The sequence below is a fragment of the Rhynchophorus ferrugineus genome, unplaced genomic scaffold (genome assembly GCF_030347505.1).
Source record: "Rhynchophorus ferrugineus isolate W39M unplaced genomic scaffold, kcgeb_rfMv2 rfM3, whole genome shotgun sequence".
Taxonomy (NCBI): domain Eukaryota; kingdom Metazoa; phylum Arthropoda; class Insecta; order Coleoptera; family Curculionidae; genus Rhynchophorus; species Rhynchophorus ferrugineus.
Window position 1 is genome coordinate 67,800,931 of NW_027472582.1, and position 27,172 is coordinate 67,828,102.

The 27,172-nt window shown below is 31.5% G+C and overlaps 2 protein-coding genes across 3 annotated transcripts; one reads left to right on the top strand and one right to left on the bottom strand.

Moving 5' to 3' along the window:
* Positions 1-6: 6 nt before the first annotated feature.
* FIG4 (polyphosphoinositide phosphatase FIG4) lies at positions 7-6,593 on the bottom strand. Of its 2 annotated transcripts, XM_076400027.1 has the most exons (11): positions 6,420-6,593; positions 6,147-6,354; positions 5,885-6,092; positions 5,582-5,823; positions 5,414-5,528; positions 5,198-5,361; positions 4,355-4,849; positions 3,788-4,304; positions 652-867; positions 399-584; positions 7-339 (listed from the first exon to the last, which is right to left on the bottom strand). In XM_076400027.1, exons 1-11 carry the CDS (start codon positions 6,492-6,494, stop codon positions 99-101), a joined length of 2,667 nt encoding a protein of 888 aa, XP_076256142.1. In that variant the 5' UTR covers positions 6,495-6,593; the 3' UTR covers positions 7-98. The 2 variants fall into 2 exon arrangements, with proteins under 2 accessions (XP_076256142.1, XP_076256143.1); XM_076400028.1 differs by lacking the exons at positions 7-339; positions 399-584; positions 652-867 and adding an exon at positions 2,423-2,631 and having other exon boundaries at positions 6,420-6,584.
* A 3,767-nt stretch (positions 6,594-10,360) lies between these two features.
* Positions 10,361-17,594, top strand: LOC143192750 (uncharacterized). Its single transcript, XM_076398300.1, has 4 exons — positions 10,361-10,574; positions 14,274-14,417; positions 14,503-14,628; positions 17,026-17,594. The coding sequence occupies exons 1-4, from the start codon at positions 10,463-10,465 to the stop codon at positions 17,373-17,375; spliced, it is 732 nt and encodes a 243-aa protein (XP_076254415.1). The 5' UTR covers positions 10,361-10,462; the 3' UTR covers positions 17,376-17,594.
* Positions 17,595-27,172: the final 9,578 nt, after the last annotated feature.

A 27,172-nucleotide genomic window follows, 5' to 3' on the forward strand; every position in this document is an offset into this window, starting at 1 on the left:
GAAAAGTAATTTTTAATATTTTATTTTAAATAAATACATAATAATAGTGGTTTTTGCGATTATATATTTAAGTATTGTTTTTGCTTTCCTCCTAATATTTATTTCAGACTGGCATATTTTCTGTAAACTTCCATATCTGCTTCGTTAGGTTTTTGTGGCCCATAGATACCAAGATTAACATAGTTTTTATATACTTCGATTGATTTTTGACTAACGGTTGGTGGTTTTACTTCGCAGGTTGTATCATTGGAAAAGTGACTAACAGGTTTTATATCAAACTTGTTAAAAGAAAGTACGTTTAAAGTAGTTCCATTTGCTCTTTTTCCAGTCAAAACGTACCTATAAACATTTGGTATGTTATTAAACCAAGTGATTGATTGTTTTACCTCAATACCAACCTTTTATAAGTTAGAATGTCTTCATGGCTGGGTTTCTTTATTACGAATCCATATACTTCTTTAGTCGAGGGGAACAACGATTTAAAAGTAATTGGTTCTGGAGTACTGGCTTTCGAGAATGATTCAGTGTTTCTGTCTGAATTTAAGCTCTCTTCATCATCTGATGAGTCTTCTTTATTACTGGAGCTAGAAGTAATGAACGAGAAACAAAGCCACTCAATCATGATTCAGTTATTTTTGTTCTCGGACTAACCTCGGGCTAGATGTTGTCGAGCTGGTTGAACTCTGTCCGGTAACTGAAGGGCTCTTGATTGTATTTCCCTTGTGCATCACATCTTCTCGGCGCTTGTCCGGTCTTGTACGTACAGCAAATGGACTATAGTTCACAGTGCAGTTCGGCATGAAATCTCTTATAGAATTACTAACAGTGAAGGCAAAAACATCGTCCAAAGCACTGACTTCATATGGCCTGAAATCCAATAATTAGGAGTCACAAAATAGGATTTTAGAATTTAAAACGACCATATGATGAAAAGTCAGTATTAATTTCATAAAAACCTGGATTTTTCGGTATTTTATAAAGAGGACAAGGATGATGATTGCTCTTCAGCCTTGCTGAAGATATTCTTAGGAATGGCAGTTGAAAATCTATCCCCAACCCATCATACCACTATAATTTACAGTGCAGTTCGGCATGAAATCCTTTATTGAATTACTTATAGTGAAGACAAAAACATCGTCTACTGCACTGACTTCATATGGCCTGAAATCCAATAATTAGGGGTCACAAAATAGGAATTTAGATTTTAAAACGACCAAATGATGAAAAGTCAGCATTAATTTCATAAAAACCTGGATTTTTCGGTATTTGATAAAGAGGACAAGGATGATGATTGCTCTTCAGCCTTGCTGAGGATATTCTTAGGAATGGCAGTTGAAAATCTATCCCCAACCCATCATACCACTATAATTTACAGTGCAGTTCGGCATGAAATCCTTTATTGAATTACTTATAGTGAAGACAAAAACATCGTCTACTGCACTGACTTCATATGGCCTGAAATCCAATAATTAGGGGTCACAAAATAGGATTTTAGAATTTAAAACGACCATATGATGAAAAGTCAGTATTAATTTCATAAAAACCTGGATTTTTCGGTATTTTATAAAGAGGGCAAGGATGATGATTGCTCTTCAGCCTTGCTGAGGATATTCTTAGGAATGGCAGTTGAAAATCTATCCCCAACCCATCATACCACTATAATTTACAGTGCAGTTCGGCATGAAATCCTTTATTGAATTACTTATAGTGAAGACAAAAACATCGTCTACTGCACTGACTTCATATGGCCTGAAATCCAATAATTAGGGGTCACAAAATAGGATTTTAGAATTTAAAACGACCATATGATGAAAAGTCAGTATTAATTTCATAAAAACCTGGATTTTTCGGTATTTTATAAAGAGGGCAAGGATGATGATTGCTCTTCAGCCTTGCTGAGGATATTCTTAGGAATGGCAGTTGAAAATCTATCCCCAACCCATCATACCACTATAATTTACAGTGCAGTTCGGCATGAAATCCTTTATTGAATTACTTATAGTGAAGACAAAAACATCGTCTACTGCACTGACTTCATATGGCCTGAAATCCAATAATTAGGGGTCACAAAATAAGAATTTAGATTTTAAAACGACCAAATGATGAAAAGTCAGCATTAATTTCATAAAAACCTGGATTTTTCGGTATTTGATAAAGAGGACAAGGATGATGATTGCTCTTCAGCCTTGCTGAGGATATTCTTAGGAATGGCAGTTGAAAATCTATCCCCAACCCATCATACCACTATAATTTACAGTGCAGTTCGGCATGAAATCCTTTATTGAATTACTTATAGTGAAGACAAAAACATCGTCTACTGCACTGACTTCATATGGCCTGAAATCCAATAATTAGGGGTCACAAAATAGGATTTTAGAATTTAAAACGACCATATGATGAAAAGTCAGTATTAATTTCATAAAAACCTGGATTTTTCGGTATTTTATAAAGAGGGCAAGGATGATGATTGCTCTTCAGCCTTGCTGAAGATATTCTTAGGAATGGCAGTTGAAAATCTATACCCAAACCATCATACCACTATAATTTACAGTGCAGTTCGGCATGAAATCCTTTATTGAATTACTTATAGTGAAGGCAAAAACATCGTCCACAGCACTGACTTCATATGGCCTGAAATCCAATAATTAGGAGTCACAAAATAGGATTTTAGATTTTAAAACGACCAAATGATGAAGTCAGCATTAATTTCATAAAAACCTAGATTTTTCGGTATTTTATAAAGAGGGCAAGGATGATGATTGCTCTTCAGCCTTGCTGAAGATATTCTTAGGAATGGCAGTTGAAAATCTATCCCCAACCCATCATACCACTATAATTTACAGTGTAGTTCGGCATGAAATCCTTTATTAAATTACTAATAGTGAAGGCAAAAACATCGTCCAAAGCCCTGACTTCATGTGGCTTGAAATAAAATAACTAGCAGTCACAAAATGGAATTTTAGATTTTAAAAAGACCAAATGATGAAAGGCCAGTGCTAATTTCATAAAAATTTGGATTGTTCAGTGTTTTATAAGAGAACAAGGATTGCTTGATTGCTCTTCAGCGTCGCTGAAGAAATATTTAGAAATGGCAGTTGAAACTTTACCTCCCAAGATGCTTCTTCAATCAAAATGACCTTAAAAAATGGTCCTAGAGAAAAATATTTTGATTTGGCTAATAAAAAAACCTCCAATAAAGTGTCTTAAAGAGCAATACAATAACAAACACTTAATCACATATTTTTGTTGTGTTTAAAAGTAGTGTAAAGCAGTGTTAAAGTCAATTCTATATTTTATTAGAGCTAATTAGACGTGAGCAACAAGAGTTGAAGAAGAGTTTTGTTCGTCAAATAATAAAAAACTTGATAGTTAAAATTTAACCCTAGTCAAATAAAGTGCTTGAAGTTAATTTTATTATACATTTTAAAAGGGCGACTATCTTGCTTTTGTATAATGAATAATTATTGAAGTAACTGACTGGGACTAGACTGAAAAATATTTCATGGGACTGCTTAAATTGGGTGTACAGTCACCATGAATCAATTGTAAAAAATTTCATCCTTTAAACATAAATATTGCGGGAAATTCGACAAAGGTGCTTTATTTTAATACATTTCTTTTTATCTAGAAAATCATCTTTTTTATTATTACCCTGAAATCCTACCATTAAATTTTGATTAAAAAATGATTGATTAATCTCTTAAAGTTATATCTTCCAGAAACATCAAAAATACCACTTTCGTATATAATAACATGGCTTAAAATGAAGGATAGGATTATCAAATACCTGTAATAATCAACATATGAATCTATCATTTCGACATCTTTGGAATGTACTTGTATCAGTTCAAAACATGATTTGGTCACATCATTATAAGCATAAGGTAAACACTTAAACACTCCTTGATCCCACCATTGTGTCAACGACTTCAGACTAAAGATGATCGGTTTATGATGGAAATAGTAGTCGTTCACGTAATCCCAAATCTGCGGTTGGTTTTCTTCCGGTTTGAACAAACCCAAGAACAAATTAATTGCATTCTGTTTTTCCGCATCTGAAAAGGTGTTGCTATAGTAGCGACTGAGGGTTTGCATGATATCGTTTCCTTGCGACGTCCAGGGGGCTGTTTTGCGGTAGGTTTTTATCCTATGTACCAACTGAGACCCGCCATATTGCAGAGCCAAAGTATCTCCATGGTCCTCATACAGGGATTCCAACATTCGAACGCAATCTGTATCAAACTCCAAGTTCGGTGTGTCTAATATACCTAGTGCACATAGTTGGAATCCAAGAGCACATTTACCTGAAATAACATGTTTTTCTTAAACAGTGGTTTGAAGTTGATCTGCTTACCGATGGCGAATTGTGCGGTATTTGTTCTATCTAAACAATCGACACAGTTGGTCCTGATAACACCAGTTTGTCTACTGCTAAAAATGCTTTCTCTGTGTCCTATGATAGTAGAATTTCTTTGTGAGAAATACTGTGGCTGATTATGAAAAATCCCAACTTTTGTAACGGCGTTTTTCGCTATGCCGGCTAATTTCTTCATTACGTTCGCGCTACTCTTATTTTTTCTCGCCATATCGAACGTTTTATAAATAATCTGATGTTCAACAGGTAAAAATTGATTCAAGTATTTTACCGCAGAACTTAATTGATCACTCAGCATGCTTTCTTGGGGTTTTCTTTCCCGTTTTTTCACGAGATTCAGAATTACTATCGGAGCGCCGTAACGCTTCAATAACTCATTGAAATGGGCACCAGCAGTTTCAGCAAATGGGTCATAAAAGTCTATAGTAATGGCCGGTTTTGCCACCATTTTCCCCATTTCTTGTTTCCAGTGACCTAAAAAGTTTATCATATCAACCATAGTTACTACATAGTATGTTATTTTTCCCTTATTGTCTCATTCATTTGTTTTCAAATACGTCAAATGTTAAAATGTCAAATTATAAAATTATTACATTATGTGTTTTTGAAAAACACAGGTGAGTTAATTTCAAATCCAGTACTACATTTAATTAATTTATTTTGTTTTATTTATTTATTTATTTTTGTTGTTTAAATAATTTTATTCTACATATGTTCGCGGTAAATCCGTCTTCGGCTATATTACTAATGTTTAATTGAATTTAGTCAGTATTTCATAAAATATCAAACTTTTTAAACTAGAGTTGCTAAAACATAAAATACCTGGTATTGAGCCTCTCATTTGTACAAAAGAGGTAAAGTGACTTTTAGTAAATGATGAAATGCATGAATCATGTACTATTTGTTCTGTTTCAACTTCGTTTGCTACATCGCCTTGAAAATTTGCGCCTCTCTTGAGAAACCTTGTCCCAGCATATTTACTTGATCTGTAATATAGTGGCATTTAACATAAATAACACTAAAACATAAATAATTCACCTTCTGGCTATAAGAGTAAGATAAATAGGCCTTCCATAAACATTTATGTTGCTTTGCCCTATAAATCCATGAGTAATAAATAAAACCCAATTAGGATGTAATTCAGATTTTAACACTAAAAATTACAATACTGTTAAGCACTGTACAGCACTCAGGCAATAATACAACCTTCAGATAATAAATGCAAATTCCAAACAAACTTTTTATGTGGATGAGTTCTGATGCCAAAATATTGAGTTTCTTTATTATCACTACCATTTGAGCCCTGTGAAATTATAGAGGTTCCCAATAATTTGGAATTATCCGTGTTTGGTACATTGTCTTCTGAATCTGTGCTATCATTTCTTGTTGAAAAATTTTTCGGTTCAGTAAAATTATGTTGTAAACTGTGAGTTAAATCATAACTATAACTAAAATATAACTTTACATATAAGTGGTCTTGTTTTATAGAATAAATATTTACAATTTTACCTAAAATAAAAATTACTTGCTAAATCTATACTTTGGAACATCTTCACATATCTTGATTCATCTGGATGTATCACTCTAACTGACTCATGTGGAATGTAAATCATAGTTGTATCTTCTATTTTATAAATTGTATGGTGTCCAATAACTGCAACTTTACGTCTCTTTGTGATAAGTATAATATAATATCCCTCCAAGAACTTTATAAAGCCTGGAAGCATTATTCCCAGTCTTCATATAATGCAACTTATAAAGCATGTTTTACCAACAATTCCAAAAGCTGATATTACTTTGGAAAATCCTCCACTACCTTTACGATTGCCAGACTCTATCATGTTTACAAGAATGTGAATTTCTTCAGGAGAGTACTCGACTTTATCATCTATAATTTCTAGATCTTTTGGGTCGGTACGGTCTATTTTCAATACACGAAATCGTGTTTGCGTATTATTTGACCCCACTAAGTAATATTTCTTATAACATAATAAAGTTAGTATATTTCTTATAATAAAACATTTATTTATTTATCATTACTTACAGATTTGGTCTCATATAGTGCCATTTTTTGTATGGAACTAATAATAGGACAAAATATAACTCCATTGTTTTCCATTTAGGCTAGATAAGCCTTTTAAACTTTGAAATTGATATTTAAATATAAGAAAATAAATAAATAACCTATATTTACTTCTTAAATGTCACTAGCTGAATTGATATATTGAAGTATAATTGGTTATCTAATGTTAAAAACCAAAATAAATAAATTTAGATGTTTTGTTTCTTAAATGTTCAGGTGTTAAAGAAAAAAATATTAATATTAGACGAATTGAAATATGAAAGTATATTGCTTAAATCAACCTTGTCTCTAATAGACCAAAAACCACAATATTGGTGTATATGACGTATTACTATTACTTTCTTGTAAAGTAAATATAATATAGCTTTTATATATAACGTAAATAAAATATTCCATTGCAGTAATGATTATGTTTCTCAGGGATAATAGAAATTAATTTGGTAATGAAAACTAGTTCCAACAAAAAAATTGTATATGAAATACAAAGGTTATTTTAAACATTAAAATAAAAAACATAAAAAATTGATTTTTCTCTGAAGATACAACATTTTTATTGTATTATTAAGGTGTATTTATGTAACATAAATATGTGTTATATTTCATATAGTCAATAACATTTTATTTTGTAATTATGGAATTAGTAAAAAAATACCTTTATCTCTTGAATTTGTTTTTCAAAATACTATAAAATGTTAAAATAGAAAATAAAATTTGGCGCACTTTTTCGATGTTTCGATCGGTCTTGTACTTGTTGAATTAATTGTATACCAATGCGCTTAAGGTCCAAAATATCAGTCCCAATGATACAATCGAACTAAAAAATAATTGTAAACCAACTGCCAATATTTTGGCGAGGTATACTTTGGCTTGAGTACCGAACTGGATAAATAAATGGCGTTTCAAAATAACTGAGAAAAAATCGATTTACGTCAATTTCATCACAAAGAAACATGCCATCGTTCTGAAATAATGTGTAAATGTAATTGTACGGTTATCTCTAGGAAAATTATTTAATTGTCATATTTTTTTCTTGTTAAAATGCGAAACAAGTTGATAGGTTAAAAAACAATCAAAACAAATTATTGACGCCAATTAACTTAATTATTTCTACGTTGCATTTATTTTAAAGTATTAGACATTAATGTTTAACAGTAATAAAATGTGGAAAACCGCAATTTGCTATTCTGTTCTTATTATGTCATTTAATTTATTTAATCATAATATTTATTTATTTAAGACGATATTTGGCTATGTATAATATGTAAGAGATAATCTCTTTATGTAAAAATAATTGGTTTGTTATTTTATGCTGACATGATTGTTCCCTTATATATTATGATCATTTTAACACCTTAAGACGCTATTTATCGAGAATAATTGGTCAGTATATGGGCGTTTTCACATCTGGCGGCACCGACACGACACCGACACGGCACCATATTTTGTTTTTATCATTTTCATTAGTGTTGTCCCATATAGAAGACTTTGATTCCACTAATTCAGTTAGTGTTACATCATATTTAAAGCTAGACATTTTCCTCTTTAAACCTTAAAAATATATTTGTACACAATAAAAATCGGCACCGACACTATACCGATATATCGGCGAGAGTGAAACGGTTCCATTTGTTTACGTGAGATTACAGGTCCACCGATATCGGTGTCGTGTCGGTTCCTTGTCGGTGCCGGCAGATGTGGAAACGCCCTATATTAATCAAAATATTTTCGTGTCCATATTTTATTGAAGGAACTACGTTAACTTGAAAGCAGCCCAATTAGCAATGTATTTTTACACTTCTTCAACCTTTTGAAACCGAGTGTCAGTCAAACAATGGAACAATGACAGGAGGTGCTATGTCTGGAGAGTAAGTTGGGTGATAGAATTTCTCATTCGAGCTGTGAAGATGTAGTCTTCATAATTCTGTTCAACGTCTTTTTTTTGTCACAATAAGTCGTTCAATTGATCCAATTAACCATTGAAAAATATTTAAAACCAGTTGTTAAAACCAAATATAGCAGTTATTTATTGTCCAAGAGATAGCAGCGTTTCTGAGAGAGTATTTCAGGTAAGCAGTAGGGATGCCAAAAAATATCGATATGTATATATATATATATATATATATATATATATATATATATATATATATATATATATATATATATATATATATCGAAATTTTATGAAAAAATATGGATACCTTTTTAGTCGTTATTTTTCGATAATTTTTAAAATAAATTAAAAATAATTTTTAATAAACCTTTAAAATTAGTATTTAATTTAAAAGGTTTAGTGAATTTTGGTGCTTAATTTTGAAGGTTCATAAAAATATCACTATTCTTTAAAATATTTGGAAAAATATATATTTTTAGGCAAATATTTCACTATTTTTATATTTTCCTAAATATATCGATATATTTTTCGTCAAATATCGATATTTTTTTATACTTGTTGCAAAAAATATATCGATATTTTTTTTTTCTTCGGATATATTTTTAAATATATCGAAAACGATATATCAAAATTTTTTAAAATATTTTTTTCGGTGGCCAACACCCTTAGTAAGCTGATCTTGTAACATATCATCTCTTTCACTTTCTCGGTCAGAACCCGGCTCACCTGGCTGGTTGCTGTACTTGTAAAATACTCAATTTTTAAATTAATTGAGAATGGATAATTTTTTAATGACTTTTGATAGGCTTAACATCGGTATATATCGAAATTTTTAGCCGATATTTTTTTGACCGATATATCGATATATTTTTTATATTTATATATTTTAAAGTCTCCTTTTACCAACGAGGGTTTATCTGGATTTGACCTACAACTGTTTAACATGGGCTCCGAATGACGGTCTGACGGCATTAAGCCTACAGAGTGGCGAGTGACCAACGTAGAATTCATCCCAGAAGACATCCGGTCTTACCCAGCCTAGTTACTGGCGTAACTGTGATCATTTTCCTTGTCGGATTTTGCACTCTTGCCTAAGGACAATCACGAACGTAAATTTACGACCATGTCCCGGCAGGATTCTAATCCGCCACCATATATATATGCAAAAGATTTCAATATTTTTTTCTCCGATAAATCGATATTTTAAAAAAAATATCGAAATCGATATACAAATATTAAATATCTACTGACAGCACTCTTTCAACATACCTATTTTATTTTCCGCACTTAATCAGTGTTCCTTGTTATTTAACAATAGAATTGTTGTCTGGCAAATTAATTTTCTGTATTTTAATATTTAAATAATGTCATATAAAAATTACAACAGTACTGAAATAATTTGAATTTTTTTTATAGAAAAAAGTAGTGCCTGGCACATTATAAATAATCATAAAAATGTCTGGCAATGAATTAAATAATTTCAAAAGTCATTAAAAAAAAGATCCACTTTTAATTAATTCCAAATCCCTTCCGCCAGCTGGATGGGTCGGGTGCTGACCGAAAGAGATCAAATGCCTAAAGATTCTCTTACTTGAAATTCGTGTTTTCTCTAAGTTGCTGGCTCCCGTACTATTACATTGATACTGTTCATTTTCTTCAATAGATATAGTTGATGCTAAATACATGCACAACTTAATAATATCGAGTTTTTAAGCTTAACTTGGATTTAAATAATGAAAAAATAGTTTGTTATGTCAGTATATATTTGTAGGGAAAATCAGATTTTTGTTTTCACGCAGTCTAGAATCGTCGATATAGAGAAAACGATGTAATTTCGATTTCAGATCGTTTTCATCTTGCACAACGTGTTAACCGCAAAATTGAACTTCGCCTTCGTTGATTACTTGTGACCAATCAATCGTACGAAATAAACTAACCTTTTGGGTTCGACCACTATAATAAGATTTCGAAATATACATAGTTTTTGTCTTTTTTAATGTAGTTCAATGCCGGATAATGTATAAGTTCTTCATTACTATAAAATGGAGTACATTCCCATTATTTGACAACAGTTCGTGTTGGAGTTTGATTTGTAGTTCCACGTGTTTCAATAATGAAGAGGAATTTACTGATTGTTTGTTGTCTCGGTCTTTGTGTTGTCGGTGTTTTCTCTAAACCAGCTGATTTTGACTTACTTGCTGACGATAGTAAACATTACGTACAAGGTAATAATGATATTTTCATATTTCACGTAATGACAACATCATTTGCCATTGATATTAATGCACTAAATTAATATAATAATATTATTATCATCATAATTGTATGTATAAGTATTCTCACCATTCAACACAACATTATTCAAATTATTTCGAGCTTAGAGATTGGATTAAAGCGTATTTCGCTAAGATCATTCTGCAAAATCGACCAAAATAACTGGTAGTCAGAAGGCACTAAGTTTGGATTATCGACGGGTTTAGTAGAACTTATAGGCTATTGCAAGTTGTTTTTAAATGATCATGTTACTGTAGGTTGAATATCCCATGTGCTAGACCAACTTTATATAGTGTATCGAGTCCAAAAATTATATTTTCGAACCTATGAATAACTATATTATCTTATTATCTTATTTATTCTCTTTTAATTTAATAACATTAAATATTATTAATCGCTGGATTGGTTGACACAGTGGTAGAGGCGACAGGACGGGCGACTTACTGTTGCGATAGTCGCGAGTTCGAATCCTGCTGGCCGTGGTCGTGGAAATTTATGTTTATGATTGTTTAATATTTGTGATTGCCTTAGGCAAGAATGCAAAACGAATTCCCGACAAGGAAAATGATCTCAGTCATGCCGGGTAAGACCGGATGTCTTCTGGGATGATTCTAAGTTGTTCGCTCGTCAGTAAAAAAATAGAAAATAAAAAAAAAACTATTAATTTATCTTTATATACTGGGATGTATGATAAAGTTGATAAGGATTAATAACTGCTTGCAAAAAAGTTGAAAATCAATAAAGAATTTATCTATTTGATGTTGTTTTAACTGGAAAATTTAATGTAATTATTTACTGCAATTAATCTAAATTTTACGCTAAATTAAATTAAATTAAATTATTTTTAATTATTTAAACTATTGTGGTTATATATGCATTAATAAGTTTTGCTTTTGTTTTTTTTATATTATATTGAAATTTTTAATTACTTTTTAAATCTTTTTTTGTTATCTATATACCATTTTACTTTTCATTAAACAAGAGAAGAAAAAACATTACAAATAATGATTTATTGACTTATAATTCGAAACACTTGGACCCTAGAAGGAAAATAATGGTTTCAAATTCTGTATTTTTTGTGTTAATTACATCTTACATTAAATATGCTTAGTACGGTCTTGATTTACAAAATTAATTTTATACTAATGTCCTGTTGTATTTGCATTAATAAATAAGCAAAACGACTACGGGGTTAATACATCAGTATATAATTCCAAAATGAAAGTAAAACTAAACTACTTAAACTAAAGTTAAGAATACAAGTATGGTGTGGTTTGGTTTGCTTCAATCTTCTGATTTCGAGCAGATTCTTCAGGACACAGGAGTGATCTCTAGACATGACCCTGCGGAACTCCTACTGAAATAGGTTTAAGTGTTGAGAATGGTATACCCAGTTAAAAGCTTGTGAGACTTCGAGGAATATTGCGGGCAGTATTTCTTTTCTTCGAATGCCTTTTCAAAAACCGCTGTTACCCTGTACAGCTGGTGGATTGTCGAGTGCTGATTTCGAAATCCAAACTGGAAATCTGGTATTTCTATAAATGGTTTAATACGTTTTAGCAGCAGTTCAAAGCTCTCCCTTTGTCTTCCAACAGTAAGGACTGTTTAGTGGTGATAAAATCGTTTCAAAGTTTCTAAACCTGCCAAGTTTCCTACCTCTACAACTTCTTTCGTTCATAATTTATGTACATTTATAATTATGTTTTTATCACATTTTCCTGTTGTTGTCTTCAGTTTTTCTCATGTGCCTCTATATTGATCCATCTCATTACCAATGACTGTTCTCGTTTGGTTTAAATTCATTACACTTATCTAAGTTTTGTTGTAATTATTTTTTTATTATACTTATTATTTTAAGTTATATATTGCTTTATACTATTTTTAATGTTTTGTTTTGTGTTATCTCAAGCGACAAGAGTCAAATAAAAAGAAACAAAATGCCACTTAATAATATAAAGTGATTTACGACTGATATTTTTTGTAATTTAGCATATGTTGTTATGCCATTATTTGTAATTTATTGTTGAAGTTTTAATAATTTATAGCCTTAACAATTGAAACAACTGATTACGTCACATTACTTAAAGGATTAAAATGTTAAAATGTACAATATACTATCAAATATTCCTGATAATCTTCGATTAGCTAATCGAGCGTATAATTTAAAGTACTAATAACAGTAATTTTATTAAGTATTTGTGGAACATTGTTGTAACTATATTATTAATTAAAGACTTTTAGGTCAGTTTTATTACTTAACTTTACATCAACAATTATGTAATTAAGAAAAAACTGTCGTATACATTGTTGACTGTATAATCATTATTTAATAAAAACCTTTTCATCATATATTTTTGGACGCAACTGTTTTACTATTTCCACTATAAGTCATATAGTTTCTTGAGCCATGAGACGCAAACCTTGGGATACAGTGTCATAATTGTGTTAGATGGTAATTATATGAATAAACAGTATTGATTAATTTTCAACAACCTAGGCAGAGACAAACAATTATGTTAAATCTTACCGAAAATATTATGAAATTGTTCAAATATTATGAAATGGATGATATTAGATGTATGGTAAAAGTTTTAATATTTCACTTACTTGAGTTTAAATATGAAAATATATGGACTGCAGAAGGTCCATTTTTTTATGAGATTTTGGTAGTTTTGATGTAAAATTTTAATGCATCTATTATGAACTTCCTACAGTTTACATTATTGGTTATAAAATATGATAATTAGCTTTATTTATTAAGTAATTAATATATGACTAAAAAAATAATATATTTCAATTAATTATTAGAAAAACTAAATTATCGTACTAATAAAATTTAGATTTTAGATACATTTATTTATTACATTCTTACTAGTCGTTGACGACGAACCTACAGTTTGTCTCCGCAATAACTTAAATCTTGGTATATATTTAGCAAGACGCATCGGCCCTGTCTTAGTCTCTAGTGTAATAACGTTTATGTATTAACATTACTGTTTTTCTATTAAATGCATATCACTACACTATAGTACGAAATATCAAATGGTTTGATCCTTTTGAGTCTGTGTCCTGTTATAGTGTTATCCAACAGTTCTATTACTTCGATATTAACATGATAATGTAGTCCATCCTCATATGTCGTTGCAGTTCAACTGATTTCCTGAGTGGCAGTCGGTATCTGAAGGTCTCGATGTAGGTAGTCAGTCCTGTAGTATTTGGGTGCGCCCACAATACTTCTCAGGACTTTGTTCTGAAATATTTGTATCTTGTTTATGTTACTCTTTTCAGAACATCCTCATAAGTGAACTCCGTATGTCCATATATGTTTCAGCATTTGTTTATACAATAGAAATTTATTATATACTGATAATTTGATGGATTATTAATATACTTTTAGTCACACAAAGAATAATATAAGTACTTTAAGAACTACTAGATACATATACAATATTTACATATATTCGGACTATATAAGCCTTATATAATAATCGAGGAATTTTATACGACGATCGTTATATAATATCGACGAAACTTTAGTTCAAATAACTACATAGTACTACTATCTATATAAATTATCAGAATTTTAAATTATTTAGGAAAAAATTTCAATTATTTCAAATGTTTAACGTCTAATTTTTTTGTTTGTACAGGTGCTGGACAATCTTACAATGAAGCTCAGCATTCTGAACATGGAGAAGCCGGAAATAAAGCGTACGATAGCAAGCACGAAGCCGAGCGAGGTCTGCAGGGGCATCACGATAAGGAGCGCCATCAAAAAGAGTACGCCGAAGAAGGTGAGTTCATCGAGGTCCAGTAATAATATATTCTGATTATCTTTCGTGGGTTTTTATGGCGACTGAGGATTTGTTTATTGTTCAGGTGGCAGCAAAAAGGCTCACAATCATGACGACGGGTATTACGCCTCCGGACATAAGGGTTCGCATGGAGAGAAGGGTTATAGTTTTGTAGATAGTGGCAGTTATGCTAAAGGTCATAGTACTAAAGGTAAGAACACGTTTTATAGAAATTTTACCAAAAATTATTGTTATTTATCACTTTTATTGCCTATTTATTGCACAATGTTTTGGGATTATTACAATCCTATTTACAAATTAATTTATTACTACTGTTGTGTTGTACTTGCATTAATATACAAGCAAGGCGAGTACGGGATTATTATATTAGTTTAATTTTCCCAAATTAGGATAAATCTAAACTACTTAAGCTAAAGTTAAGAATATACTTAACAGGTCAATTGAAAAGCCTCCCATAGTAAAACACATTTTTTTAACAAAATTAGTTTTTTTTATTCAACTTAATTCCCTTCAAGGCTGATACACTGATTGTAGCGACCGTCCAACCTTTCGATACCATTTTTGTAGTACGATTTGTCTCAGTTTCGGCGATCACCTTTTCATTCGACGAAAATTTCTTCCCAACGAGCATTCTTTTGAGATCTGAGAACAGGAAATAGTTGCTGGGGGCCAGATTTGGAGAGTACGGTGGATGAGGAAGCAATTCGAAGCCCAATTCATGGATTTTTGCCATCGTTTTCACTGATTGGTGATACGGTGCATTGTCTTGGTGAAGCAGCTCTTTCTTTCTTCAAATGTGACCGTTTTTGTCAGCGATTTTGTCCTTCAAACGTTATTGGACAACGCTATGTAATAGTCGCTGTTCATGGCCTTTCTTTTTTAAGGTAGTCAATGAAAATTATTCTAGCGGGTTCATCGTATGTAGTCCACTCGGAAGACTGTCGATTAGACTTCGAAGTGAAATGATGGAGCCATGCTTCATCCATTGTCACATATTGATGCAAAAACTCGGGTTTATTATGTTTGATCATCTTCAAACACTGCTCCGAATCATCAACTTGTCGTTTTTTTTGGTCAAAAGTGAACTCGCGTAGCACCCACTTTGCACAGAGCTTTCTCATATCCAAATATTCATGAATGATATGATGTACACTTTCAGTTGATGTCTTTAGAGTGTCTGCTATTTCATTCAGTTTCAATTTAAGGCCATTTAAAATTATTTTGTGCATTTCTTAAATGTTTTCGTCGGTAACAACCTCTTTTGGGCGTCCACTGCTTTCACCGTCTTCGGTGCTCAGTTTAACACCTTTAAACTTCGCATACCAATCCTTGATGATTGATTTTCTTGGGGCAGTGCCCGGAAGCTCGGAATCAAGCCAAGTATTTGCTTCAACTGTATTTTTTCCTTTCAAAAAGCAATATTTTATCAAGAAGCGAAATTCCTTTTTATCAATTTTTTTACAAAAAGAAAAGTTGCTTCACTCAAAATGCTATAATTCACAAACTAATGATCTAACAGCTGTCTAATTTATACACGCATCTTTTGAGGGTTAGGGATAAATAAAAAACATATGGATTTAATTCTAGTAGCGCCATCTATGTGCCAGGTCGGGGACTTTCCAATTGACCTGTTAGTGAAATATTTCCACATTTGGGTCCATAATCATTTTGTGGACCTGAAATGCAAAGAATAAACATTTTTGTTCGGAAGCTTGAGGAGATTGTAGCAGATTTTAAGAATTTTTCCCTCTAGACCAGAATCTCTTGGAAAACAATTATTTTTACTTGAATATTCATTGAATTTTCAAATAAAATAAATATTGAATATCAAATATTAAATATTCATCTTGGAAGATACCAATCTTATTATGACTTTGTTAAATGCAAAATAGAAATAATATTTATTTCTAATATTTAATAAAAAGTTTCAAAAATGACGCCAGTAAAATAATAAGTCCTTAAAATTATAGACAAAATAGAAAAAAAAATCAATGATAATATTTCAATACGTCTAAGAATGATTGATACGTCTGGGTACGTCCAAGAATTTCATCGACTTTTCCAGTGACTCGCTGACCATGACCAAGCCAATTTTGATACTGACATTGATTTGAATACCATACAATGAGCTTGTGCTGCATTTTTCTCTTTTCGTAGTAAAAAATGTAATCTGATGAAACGCTTCAGTGAGTAAATATTACTAGAGATATGCGACATTAAGGCCATGTATTAAAAAAATCTAATATAATTGTTTTGGCTATATTTTTTGGGTTTATTTAATTTTTTTGAATTGCCAATGCAGTTTTTTAATGTTATATTCTAATTTATGATGTAAATTTAGTCACAGAAATGTAGAAAAATGCATTCTTCTTTATGTACTGCACACGGAAAATGCTTTCCAAAATAAAAAAAAGCAACGAACCCACCATATAAATGAAATAAATAAATCAAACTAATTAAATTAAATAAATCAAAATTACACCATTCAAACAAACCAATTGAATGGACCGAGAGGGTGATTGTAGTGCCATCTAGACACTGTTAAATCATAAATTAAAAGTTAAATCTCTATTTACTCTGTGGTTAGGTCATCATGACGTTCACAAACTCGACGAATACAAGAAGAAAAAGGAGTTCTTCGATGAAGATCACGACGCAGCCCATAAAGAGCGACACGGCGGTTACGAGCTCGGAAAAGACTTCAAGAACGGCGAATTCAAATACGGAGGCCACGCGAAGAAAGTGTATTTCGAAGGCGAGTTCGGAGCAACCGGTAAAGCCGAAAAGGGCGCCCATGACTTGGAGGACGCCGGACATCTTCACGCCAAAGGCCGGGACGAATATTTCAAGGACGCCGAGGAGTTCGTGAAGAAGGGCAACGCCGAATTTTTCAATAACTTCGGTTATGAACTGAAGAAGCCCGAAGCGGTTTATTAATTTTAACTGATGCCGGTATTTTTTGTATAGGTGAGTTATTTTAGATAATAGCATAGTGTGATAAGTTTATTTTTGTTGTATGATATCCTAAAATGGCCTTTTTCGTCAAATTGTACCTGCTGAATACAAAAACTTAAACTGATTTTTTTGTAATACTTATTATTTTAACGTTATCATAATTTAAAGTACTGTGAATAAATAAAGACACTATGAAAATTTTGAATTAGTTTTATTTATTTAAATTATTCATTTTATAAAAAAATAGTATTATATATTTACAAACAGACAATAATTCAAAATAGCTCAGACTTAAGTGGTCAATACCAAATAAAATATTTTTGACAATTTTTTAAAAATATATTTTAAAGTCTCCTTTTAACAACTATGGGTTTATCTGGACTGGACCTACAGCTTAACGTGGGTTCCGAACCACGGTCCTCAGTATTAACCCTACCGACTGGCGAGTGACCAACTTTAGAAATCATCCCAGAAGACATCCGGCCTTACCCAGCCTGGTTACTGGCGTGACTGGGATCATTTTCCTTGTCGGATTTTACACTCTTGCCTAGAATATTCACACATTTTGAACAATCACAAACATAAATTTACGACCATGGCCCAGCGGGATTCGAACCCGCGGCTATCGCAACAGTAGGAGGACCGTCCCATCGCCTTTACCACCGCGCCACCAAGCCGGCTAACAACAAAAAAAATTAAACCGCCTTCAAAAAGTAACTAAGGAACTCACTGAAACTTAAAATATAATCAAACTTTTTGACACAAAAAACATTTTAAAATAAAATATGTACATAATAGTTGTAATAACTAATTAAAAATAAACAGGAACCTTATTTAACATATCTATTGCACGTATTTTATATTCTACTATATAACAGGTTAATTGAAAAGCCCCCTGCCTTACACACAGATGGCGCTACTAGAATTAAATCCTTATGTTATGTAGTTAGCCCTAACCCTCAAAAGATGCGTGTATAAATTTGACAGCTGTCGGATCATTAGTCTGTGAATTATAGCATTTTGAGTGAAGCAACTTTTGTTATTGTGAATAAATTGGATGAAAAAATGAATGGAAAGGAATTTCGCGTGTTGATAAAATATTGCCTTTTGAATGGAAAAAATACAGTTGAAACAAATATTTGGCTTCATGCCGAGTTTTCGGACACTGCCCCAGGAAAATCAACCATCAAGGATTGGTATGCTAACTTTAGACGTGGTGAAGTAAGCACCGAAGACGGTGAATGCAGTGGACGCCCAAAAAAGGTTGTTACTGACGAAAACATTAAAAAAAATTAACAAAATGATTTTGAATGACCGTAAATTGAAATTGAATGAAATAGCAGACACTCTAAAGATATCAAGTGAACGTGTGCATCATATCATTCACGAATATTTGGGTATGAGAAAGCTCTGTGCAAAGTGAGTGCAGCGCGAGCTCACTTTTGACCAAAAACAACGACGAGTTGATAATTCGGAGCAGTGTTTGAGGATGATTAAGCGTAATTAACCCGAGTTTTTGCGTCGATATGTGACAATGGGTGAAACATGGCTCCATCATTTCATTCTGTAGTCCAATCGACAGTAATCCGAGTAGACTGTACACTATTTTGGGATACGCATGGAATAATGTTATAGTGTTACTGGACCGTTTGAAAGACGACATCGCCGAAAAACCGCCACATTTGAAGAAAAAGAAAGTGCTGCTTCGCCAAGACAATGCACCGTGTCACAAGTCAGTGAAAACGATGGCAAAAATCCATGAATTGGGCTTCGAATTGCTTCCTCAACAACCGTATTCTCCAGATCTGACTGCCAGCGACTATTTGCTGTTCTCAGATCTCAAAAGATTGATCGCTGGGAAGAAAGTTTCGTCGAATGAAGAGGTGATCGCCGAACCTGAGGCCAATTTTGAAGCAAAGGGCAAATCGTACTACAAAAATAGTATCGAAAGGTTGGAGGGTCGCTATAATCAGTGTCACCCTTGAAGGGAATTATGTTGAATAAAAAAAAACTAATTTTGCCAAAAATGTATTTTACTATGGTAGGCCGAGGACTTTTCAATTGACCTGTTACACATAATTTAGCTTAATACCTGCCTAAACCTATTTATCTATTGACAATATTATTTTACCAACTACCACCTGATCATTTAGAAGTCGGTGCCGAACCCGAAGAGTTATATTAATTTTGATTTGTTGTGTTGGTAATTTAATTTTTTGTATGTTTTGATTTAAAATTTTGGTTTTTGTGGTTTACTATTTTTTAATTTTTAGTGAGTTCCTTATTTATTTTTTGAAGTCGGTTCAATTTTTTTGTTAAAAATATTTTATTTTTCTCTTTTTAGTGTTAGATATTCACTTAATAAATAGCGCAGTTATTTTATTATATAATTGGTAGGCCAAGTAAAGATGCAGCTCGTATGAGGAAAAGTAGGAAAAAAGAAACAACGATTGAAAATAGGAAGCGTTTCAGTCGTCGGGATACGTTACCTAGCCTAGGTGATTTGAAAAATGTTCTATTATCAACAAAAAGTTAATGTTCCTCTGAGAATCGAACCCGAAACCTTCGTTTGGGAGCTAAACACTTTAAGCATTACGTCATAAAAACAGTTGCCCAGAATATGTCTACGAGGTAGAACATCCTCCTTTTTCGAAGTCTGTTAAAAAATGAGCCATGTATTCTGAAAGAAAGTGACGAAATATTAACCTTTACTCTTGTGAACAGTAGATTTCCCTTTCATTACAAAGCAGCAGTAATTTGCTAACATTTTAGCATCCCATCTTCCTTGATAACGCTCTTCTATCTATTTTATATCCTGGTGAGAGCGTTCACTTTGTTCGTCACTCACCATTCCAAGATTATGAAGAAAAAATCGAAACGCGAATGTAAGAACTGTATTTTTAAAGATATTCTGCATCCTATCGTTTTAAATTGCCCTAACAAGTCATTCACTAAAAACTCGAGACTAGCCGAGCCGCTAACCCTTTCGCGGTGAGATTTGCATCGAATTCATTGTTTTTATAAGTTTTCTTCTTTGTGGGCCAAATGCCTTCTTTTAATTTAGCATCACTTAATTTAGAGAAGAAAGTTTTCAAATACAAAAATCCTTTATCATTTTTATCCATGGCCTTGACAAAACTTTTCATTAAATCAAGTTTTACATGTAAAGGTGGAATAATCACATTTTCTTGTGGAATAACAGGTTCATATTTAACGTTTGGTTTGGTTTGGTATAACGGTGGTTTTTGGTATCTCCACTCACCCGCAAACAGAGAAAAGGGCAGTAGTCTAAAATTATTTTCATGTTTTCATAAGTTTCTTTTAAAATTACTGAATGTGCAATAGGTATGGAAAGATATCGTCTGCCATTGTGGAGTACTACAGCTTTTAAGTACAAATGGTATTCACACTATTACTAACGAACGTGACGTGTTTCAAAAATGCGTGAATTCAAAAAACGTAGTATTATTTATGTTAGAAATATTATGTCACACAGTCTAATTATTATATTCGTCTATTACACTGTTAAAAACTGTGTTAAACCCCCGAGGGTTATCTAAGGTGTAAAATATTTCTCTAACGTTTCATAAGACCAAGACAATATAATGCAAATGTCTAGGGGATCGCAAATCTTGTCTCGCCTAATATTTTTTTGCAACATTGCCAGTTCTTGCAAATTGTATGTATACTCTAAGAATATCATAAACCACACAATGTTATTCCCTGGCTTTTCTCAAATTCACTTAAACTATCATTCAAATATAATTGTAAAGCAAGACAAGGTTTTTGGTTTTGTGTTAACACTTTCAACAATTTTATTTATGAATTGATTTATTGGAACATTTTAAGTAAGAATTTTGTTTAATGTATTTACAAACCTTACAGAATATAAACATTTTTTGTAAACATTTTTAAAGATGCATAAGGAATGCACATCAATATATTAATGAACTTAACAAAAATGTTGCCTCTGTTTTTTTGAAGAAAACGGTGGCATCGGAGTGTGCGTGAAATTTGACATGGTTAAATTTATATGGCAAATATAGTTTTTAAGCTTTAAATTATTAATACATATTTGTAACAATCCATTTAGTCTCACTAAAGAAATATTGAAAGAAATTTACTTGATACTTTGACTCTTGGCATATGATTATGAAGTTTAATTAATATTCTTACTGATATTTTGACGTAGAGATATTCATTCTGACCGATACTCAGGGTAGGTTTGAACAATTCTAAAAAAATTGAGTTCCTTAGATCCAAGAGGATCTGCCAATGGATAAAATGTTTTTATGTTCAGTAATAAATATACTTTACTACGTATTAAAGATAATTATATGCTTGGCAAATATAATAGATAATATTGTTGTTATTCATATTAGTAAACGTGTGTTTTTTCTTTATAATTTTAAAGTTTTGCGTACTTTTGACGTTGTATGTATATTAGCATCGTTATTATGTGAAATTATTCATTACGAACCATTTATAGTCATTATAAATTATGTGTATAATGAAATATCCGACAATCTTGCTGATGCAATAAGCGGTAATGACCGCTCGACTTTAAAAAAGCAAGTTTGAATTCTGTTTTGGGTGTAACTCTTGATTTATAATTGTTTAAGTCAGAGTTTTTCATGCCTCCAAAAGGTGTTAAACTAGGATAATCTTTGGCTGAGTTTCATAGTTGCCTCAGGTAGTATAATGAGGCCTACAATCAAAATCTTAGTTATAGTTGATATTTAGACACAACAATTTTAGTCTCCTAACGGGGACACCATTTCTCTCAGTTCCATCTTGCTTTTTTGGGAAAGCGCAGGGTGGATACTAAAGAAATATAACAGTACAGTCATCTTTAAACCAACAGGAAGATGTCGATGGAGATGGAATATAGTCTTAACAAAGATAAAAGGTATAAGAACAATTCTGTCATACTCATCATCCTAATGGCCTTTTTCAACACACTATGAAAAATCAGGGCAAGTGCAAGTTTTCAGTATTCAAAAAGGTCCCTGTTTGTATACTTCATATTCGCCGAGTGTCATATGTGATGATTTTTTTTTGTATTTTGCTTGTAAGTATCAATATGTTGTATATTAATATAGCGGCATTTTGGAACGATATTTTTCAAGATTGTTATTATAATAGGACAAAAAGATTACAATTTTGAATGACAAATAGTAAAATACTTTTGACTGTTTTTAGGGCAATAATAGGTAATATTTCTATTATTCTCTCGATTTTTGTTAAGAAAATATTTCCGTTCGATAATAAATAAAGCATTTACATCGTTTCATTCAGACCATTTTTATTATGTCAAGATCAGTTTCTTTCTATGATTAGATACATGTTTAATTTTTATTTAGTATTTATGGTTATTGTACATCTTTACTTTTTAGGTTTTGTTTAAGTTCTATTGTATTGTCTATATTTATTATAGTATATTATTTTAAAAATAGTAATTAACGATAAAACAATATATATATATATATATATATATATATATATATATATATATATATATATATCGTATCGAAATATTCCGAATACTGAGGCGACTGGTCTGGTAACTCCATCATACCAGTGAGACGAGATTCCTTTTCAAATGTTTTAAGTGATGACAAGTTATAATACCTGTCATGTTTTCGGTTAAAATCTGTTCGTATTGGCAGTATTTTAAGAGGTTCAGTGCTTTTAACAAGTGGTCAGTTCTTATTCTTGAAATAAATTATTTTTGTAATTTAAAAGTGTACAGGAATCTAAACCACATAAATACCAATTTTTCTTGATGTTAGCATTAGTTTAAGCAAGATAATCTGCGAATCTAATTAAAATATAATTAGAACTACTATTGCTAATATATTTTACGTAAATTACAATTAGTGAAAATTATAGCTGTAGTTATTCAGTTTTTTGTATTATTTGTTTTTTTATCCCTAATTACTTGTAATAGACGTATACCAAGTTGTTAATAGGCTTATTTATACTGTTAACGACCAATTTACACATAACAATTTTATTTTTATGTTTTTTGAGATATACAACACTTCCTCATTGGCTAAAACAAATATACGATGTGACACTTCAGATTCCAAATTAAAATTAATATTTTTGATATGTGATTGTCTGTAGCAGAGCTCCATGATTGGACTTGCTTTTATTGTAATCCGATTATATAAAATACAATAGGTAAATTTCCTCTTTAGAGAAAGCTTCAGTTGACGCAGTATAAGTTATTTCTCTCTTATAGAAGAGAAGGCCTTAAGATAGGTATGAACAATTTTGAAGCCACATCAGTCCATTTTGCTGCTGCATCATCTTCATTGGATGATTGTAGGAACTGTGAAAGCTTTCATATCCGCGCGTCAATTAAGTGCAATTTTCAGTAAATTAATTCCCACAAAATAACGTTATATAAAAAGCGATCTCCTATATATAAAGCTGTAACCAAGTTTAGCCTATGGGAATCATCAGAGGGCATGACATGCGACTTAAATTTGTATTCTTTAAGATACTAAATATAAATTATGTGAAAAATATTCCCTTCATTTAACATTAATGAAAAATGTTTCATTTATACAACAATATCTAATGCGAAAATAGACATAAAAGCGTGCTTTGAAATTCTATTGAATTTTTCGTTCAGCAAAACCAATAATACTTAATTATTATATTTTTTATTACAATGTCCTGTTGATGATGATATAGAGAATTGATTGGTTGAAGTTATAGGCAAAGATTTATCAGTTTAAGAAGAATATTTTTTTAAATTAATCCTTTAGAACTTCAACAATCTGTCCGTGGGCAATTTGTATTATTATATGTATTCTATTATACAATATAACTATAATGACACACAGAAGATGGCTTCAGTAAGTGATCTGCTGTACAAATTTATAATCTAAATCTTATTCTAGATACTATTCTAACTTATTCTAAAGACTATTTAAACTTATTCTTATATTATTATGTCTCACTCTATGTGTCTATTAATCAGTTCGTATGGTAGTTTGCGTTTGAGCCTATGCACTACAGAGTTTATTAGAATGCACTAACAGTCTTTCAGAGTACTTCGCACTAACACTTCGAATTACACTAGTTATGGGTTCTTTGAATGATTTTCTCTTTGAAGGATAGCTATGTTAGAATTGATAGTAGTGCCCCACACTTGAATACCATAGGTCCAAATGGGCCTAAGTATTGACATATACAGCAAAGCTTTGTTATCTAAAGATAATTTAGATTTACGCCCTATCAGTCAAACATTTGCTTTAGTTTAAGTCCAAACGGTTTTATGTGCCCGAAATATTAAATTAATGTTTTTATGCCTTGTTCTCTTAGGTAATATAGTGTTTTCTAGATATGGTAAATGCATTAGACAGAATTCACTGATTAATTTTAAGAAGAATGGTGTACACATATAGTAGCAGAAGAAATAAAATATACAGTGATGATACCAAGATGACTTAACAACTGGCCACACCATCGAAGGAAACAAGAACTAAACCTAAAAAGGTAAATATGCTCTCGAATGAAAGTAAAATCCGTTTATCAGATATAGAATTGTTAATTAGGTGGATTAATCTCCAGGGGGATACAACTACATAAAAAACGCGCCTAGAAACTCTACCTCATGGGTGGAAAAAGTTTAATGTGAACAAAACAAATCTAACCTACAGACCATTATACCTGTGTTCTTAAATGTATTTTAAGTTCTTCGATAATATATATATATATTAGATGTACTATAATGTTAAAATGAATTATATTTGATAACGTTTTTGTTCAATTATTTTATTTAGATTAGATTTTTCTTGTATGTCAAAGCCAAACTGAACTAAAACTCAGAGTTGATGCGGCAACATTGCAACGCAACGAAATCTCCATGACGCATTACTAAGAAAACTTTATAGGTACGACATATTTAGTTAACGAAATTCTTTTAAATTTTATCATATGATCATATTTAAAACATTTACAGGTATAATAAAATGCGCCGTATAGATAAAAATCAAACGATTATATTAATATGAAGAATTTAGTTTCTATTGAAATACCAATGACGAGTAAAGGTTAATTAAAACAGTACATAATAATTTTTATAGTAATATGGATAAAAAGTCAGAGAAGAAAAAATCGATAGTGTTTCATTATAGTTTTTTATTTATTATTTTTTATATAGTAATTATATTGTTATGTTTGCATATTTACGCAGTAATTACGTACTTATGTGCAAATAAAAGCATAAATAATGAACTTGTGAAATATAAGAATATAACAATGTCCATCAAACACAACATAAAATAACAACAAATTTAATTAGGATACAATTAGTTCCAAAGACAAAATACGAATAGAATTACTAGTAGTAGTTTTGTTCTAAATAAGATCATCCATTTCTTTTATTATTCAGGCGTGCGGATTGATTTTGTACTAATGGCCAATTATGAAGCAAGTGCAAGTAATACTATCTGAAGTTTACGTTATCTAAACGACTTTTCATTATGGATATGTTGTAACGCTGAAATGAAATAAAACAACTAGTGCGTGAGATTTTAACGAAATTCTTTCTTCCTTTTATTTGAAAGGCTTTTCACATGATGATATGGATTCGATTGTTCCAATTTTCAATGATTCTGTCGAATACATTTAAGTAATAGTCTGAATTTTGCTGCCTTTATGTTCAAATTGTTCATACGTAATATTCATCGTGCCATCTACTTTAAAAATACTGTTTTTGGAAGTAAAAGAGTAATATGTGATCAAAATTACCTTTAGGATTCTTTGGGATGGAAGACTGAGTAAATGAACGACCTTAATATTGAGAATGTTCTTTTGACTTTTATATTTCCAATACGCCATAGTGGCCCAATTTTCATTTCATTTTCAATGACTCAGCAAGTCAGATCAAATTCGAGCAGTAATCTGAGTAAGTCATCTTTAAGAGCATTCGTTGATTACTTCTATTAAATTCCACAAAAAAATTTATCAAAATCAATTATGGAATCAGTTTGTAGCACTTTTAGTTGAGGACCACAAAATTCTCACCAGACAGTAGCTTGCATATTTCGTCATCATTATCATTATCTTGAAGTTTGAGAAGCTTACTCTACAATAAAAAAGTTAAAGCAGGTGTACCACAACTTTATCTACTCTATACTTGTGATATACCACAAATGGAGAATATTACGATGGATACATTTGCTGATGATACTGCGATTGTAGCTGTCGGAGACAATAGTGAAGAAGCCTCACGAAAATTTCAACAGGCAAGTGACAATATAAATAATTGGACACAAGCTTGGAAAATAAAAATTAACGAAAGTAAATCTGTGCATGTGAATTTCACCTACAATCAGACCGTACAAGCACCATACCATTCCATATAGCAACAACGCTAAATAGCTTGGATTGAAACTTGATGCAAAACTTCTTTGGAAGGAACATATAAAAAAGAAAAGAAAAGAACTGGAATTGAAATATAAGAAAATGTACTGGCTAATTGGAAGTATATCCTAATTATCAATACATAATAAATTGCTATTATATAAGCAAATACTGAAACGTATATGGACATACGGAATTCAATTATGGGGATGTTCTGGAAAGAGCAACATAAATAAAAAGTAGATTTTTCAGAACAATGTCCTGAGAGGTCTTGTGGGCGCACTCACACTACATCGAAGCCTTCAGATTCCCACAGTCAGTCAAGAAATCAAGAAAATTGCAAGGGGGCATGAATAAAGACTACATTTTCATGTGAATGTTGAAGTATTGCAGCG